At 39.7% G+C, this 2,954-nt stretch overlaps 1 protein-coding gene across 1 annotated transcript; it reads left to right on the forward strand.

The window, feature by feature from the left end:
- The first annotated feature begins 425 nt into the window (after positions 1-425).
- On the forward strand, positions 426-914 carry LOC125842808 (uncharacterized). The gene is made up of 2 exons (XM_049522112.1): positions 426-605; positions 756-914. The coding sequence occupies exons 1-2, from the start codon at positions 426-428 to the stop codon at positions 912-914; spliced, it is 339 nt and encodes a 112-aa protein (XP_049378069.1).
- The last annotated feature ends 2,040 nt before the right edge of the window (positions 915-2,954 follow it).

The following is a 2,954-nucleotide window of genomic DNA, read 5'->3' on the forward strand; positions in this document are numbered from 1 at the left end:
TCATGGAGCGGGAAAGACTAAATATCGCCCTGATTATCAAGCAAGATTTGGCCATGAGGGCCAAACATAGTTAGACTTATCTCCCATTCCCAGTGTTGATCACAGAGCTGTGTTGGCGAACAAGGGTGCCATTAATAGAGAAGACGGATGTGGAAGTGATTCCCACTTCCTCTACTGACATTTAGAGGATCGAAGTGGAGTACACCAGGGGCGAGGCTAAGAGGAGGAGAGCTGCACCAGTGGACACTTCCCCGGTGGTTGATGTGGAGATGTTGCAGACTGGAACAACCCCTCCCACTGAGGCCAGTGTGCCTACAGGTACCCCTAGCACTTCGACTTCTGTTCCTTCTAGTTTTGCTACTTTTCCCACCTCTACTGCTACTGCTACTTCTCGGCCACCATAAACCTAGGCCATACTATTCAAGATGGTCCATCTGGCCCAATCTGTTAATGTTCCTACCTCTCGAGTTGAGGCTGTTATCCCCGGGATGATTGAGAGAGCCATAGCTACTGCCTTAGCTCCTACCTGGGCTAACTTAAGAGAGCACCGAGAGTTGAGTGATGCGCATGACTTTGTATTGGATGCCCTTACAGTGAGACTGGAGGTATGTGAATAGAGTTGGGGCACATCTAAGGATGTGATGACCTTGAAGGCTGATGTTACTGGTTTGAGACGTGACGTGGATGAGCTGAAATCCATGGATCTGTCCATGTTTTTCAGTATGGTGACCCTTCCCGAGGTCCCGAGTACATAGTTTCAAGCCATTTCTGAGATTCCTCCGGCTACTACGACTGGAGATGTTGTTGTGGCTGATGAAGATGCCAAGCTAGATGCTCCCGAGACTGAGGAGGAGGAGATTGGTACACGAGATGCAGCAGTGTATGATGATTTAGAGGTTCTCGAGGGGCGATAGTACAGACTGCTGTGGAGGCGTCTCTTTAGGATACATCTATGGTGGGCTCTAGTAGAGTAGAAGATGGAGTTGAGCCGGGCACTGATGCCAGACTGAGGGAGTCACATATTTTTAGAGTTCACCTAAGGTTAGACTGACAGGGGGATCTTGACTCTTTTTCAATTTTTATTTTTAGACTCGGTGGTGTTGGAAAGAGGACTCACATATCTTTAATATGATAGGTCATGGGCCACCTAATTCATTTTGTGCTAAAATATATGATTGTTTGAATTTGACCCTAAACTCTAAGTCTGATAAAATCCCTTCACGGATGAATTACGGTCCATGTTGGGCTTCACGGGCCATTTTTGTAACACCTCGAAATACTAACCAAGAGTCGCATGTCATTTTACCATTGCTTAATTACTACAATATGTTTTATTCTAGTTTTGGGAACTTGAAATTTTGTGATATTTGCAAACTTGCTTAACATAAATTGTGATCGTAATTTAAGGGATTGTATTGGGGTATTTACGTAATATTCTAATTATAATTATGTATAACTTGAAATGGAGGTGAGGGATATACATATAGGTATATATGTATGCATTTTAGGGCAAGTATTGGTATCAGAGCCTAGGTTTGTAGTTCTAGGACTTTTGTTGTGAATTACTTGTATAGTTGTTTGCTTTCGAAAAGGTTCTATTTAGATTATTTGTTCACTTACATGGTTTATAATATTTTTTTATCGCATGTAGAGTGCATATGCATCAAGTACATGTCCCTAATGCAATGTGATCTTCTCTTTTGAAGGAAATAAGTTTTGTCCTCTTCTTCTAATTGACCATGATAAACACCTTCGGATTGTGTTGTAAATTTTGAAGGAGAAAGAACTTTATGCTAAACTTTCCAAGTGTTAATTTTGTCTTAATGAAGTGGCTGTTATGGGACATGTTGTATCAATTGAAGGTGTAAAGGTTGATCCTAGTAAGAATTCAAGCAGTTGTTGAACTGAGACCTCTCAAAATTTTGAGTGAGGTAAGAAGTTTCTTCGACTTAGCAGGGTACTATAGAAGATTTGTGAAAGGCTTCTCCATTATCGCCTCCCCGTTGACTAAACTCTTGAAGAAGGAAGTAAAGTTTACTTGGGATGACAAATCCCAAGAGAGCTTTGAAACTCTCAAATCCTTGTTGACACAAGCTCCTATACTTACTCTACCAATTGAGGGGAAATAGTATGTAAGATATAGTAATGCTTGTGATGTGTTTTGATGCAAGAAGGCAAAGTTGTTTCTTATGCTTCTCGGAAATTAAAACCACGTGAATTGAATTATCGTACTCATGATCTTGAACTTGTTGCTATAGTGTTTTCTTTAAAAATATGGCGGCATTATTTGTATGGAGAAAAATGTCATATATTTACTCATCACAAGATCTTAAAGTACTTGGGTACACAGAAGGAGCTGAACCTAAGAAAACGTAGATGGCTTGAACTCATCAAGGATTATGACTGCACGATTAACTATCATCTAGGTAAAGCCAATGTGGTGGCTGATGCCTTAAGTCGGAAAAAAAATCATTCGCAAGCTTAGCTTTGAGTCTGTTGCCCTTGCTTCTTGAGTTAAGAGCCAAGAGTGTTTGTTTTGCACTTGATTCAAATGGTTCAGTTATTGCTAATTTTCAAGTCAAACCAATATTACTTGAACAAGTGAAAGAAACCAAAGGTTAGATGAGAGACTCATAAAATTTATTAGAGAAGTTCAAAATGGGGAAAAACTTGATTTTGTATTAACAGAGAATGGCACTTTGTTTTATCAAAATAGGTTATGTCCCTAATGATAGATAGTGATTGTGTTGCCTTATTGTATGCGATTACAAGTCTAAATGTAAGTTTCGACTTAGGGTTCCAAAGTTTGTCTTAAATACTTGGTTATCCTGAGAATGACAAACTAGCATGATTCAATGTTGAAATACATGGTTAGACTACGATATTGTTGAAAATGGTCTAAGTTGTGGACTTGAAAATAAAGAATGGCTGAAATCTGGCACATATAACATCCG

This window comes from Solanum stenotomum, chromosome 10 (genome assembly GCF_019186545.1).
Source record: "Solanum stenotomum isolate F172 chromosome 10, ASM1918654v1, whole genome shotgun sequence".
NCBI lineage: Eukaryota > Viridiplantae > Streptophyta > Magnoliopsida > Solanales > Solanaceae > Solanum > Solanum stenotomum.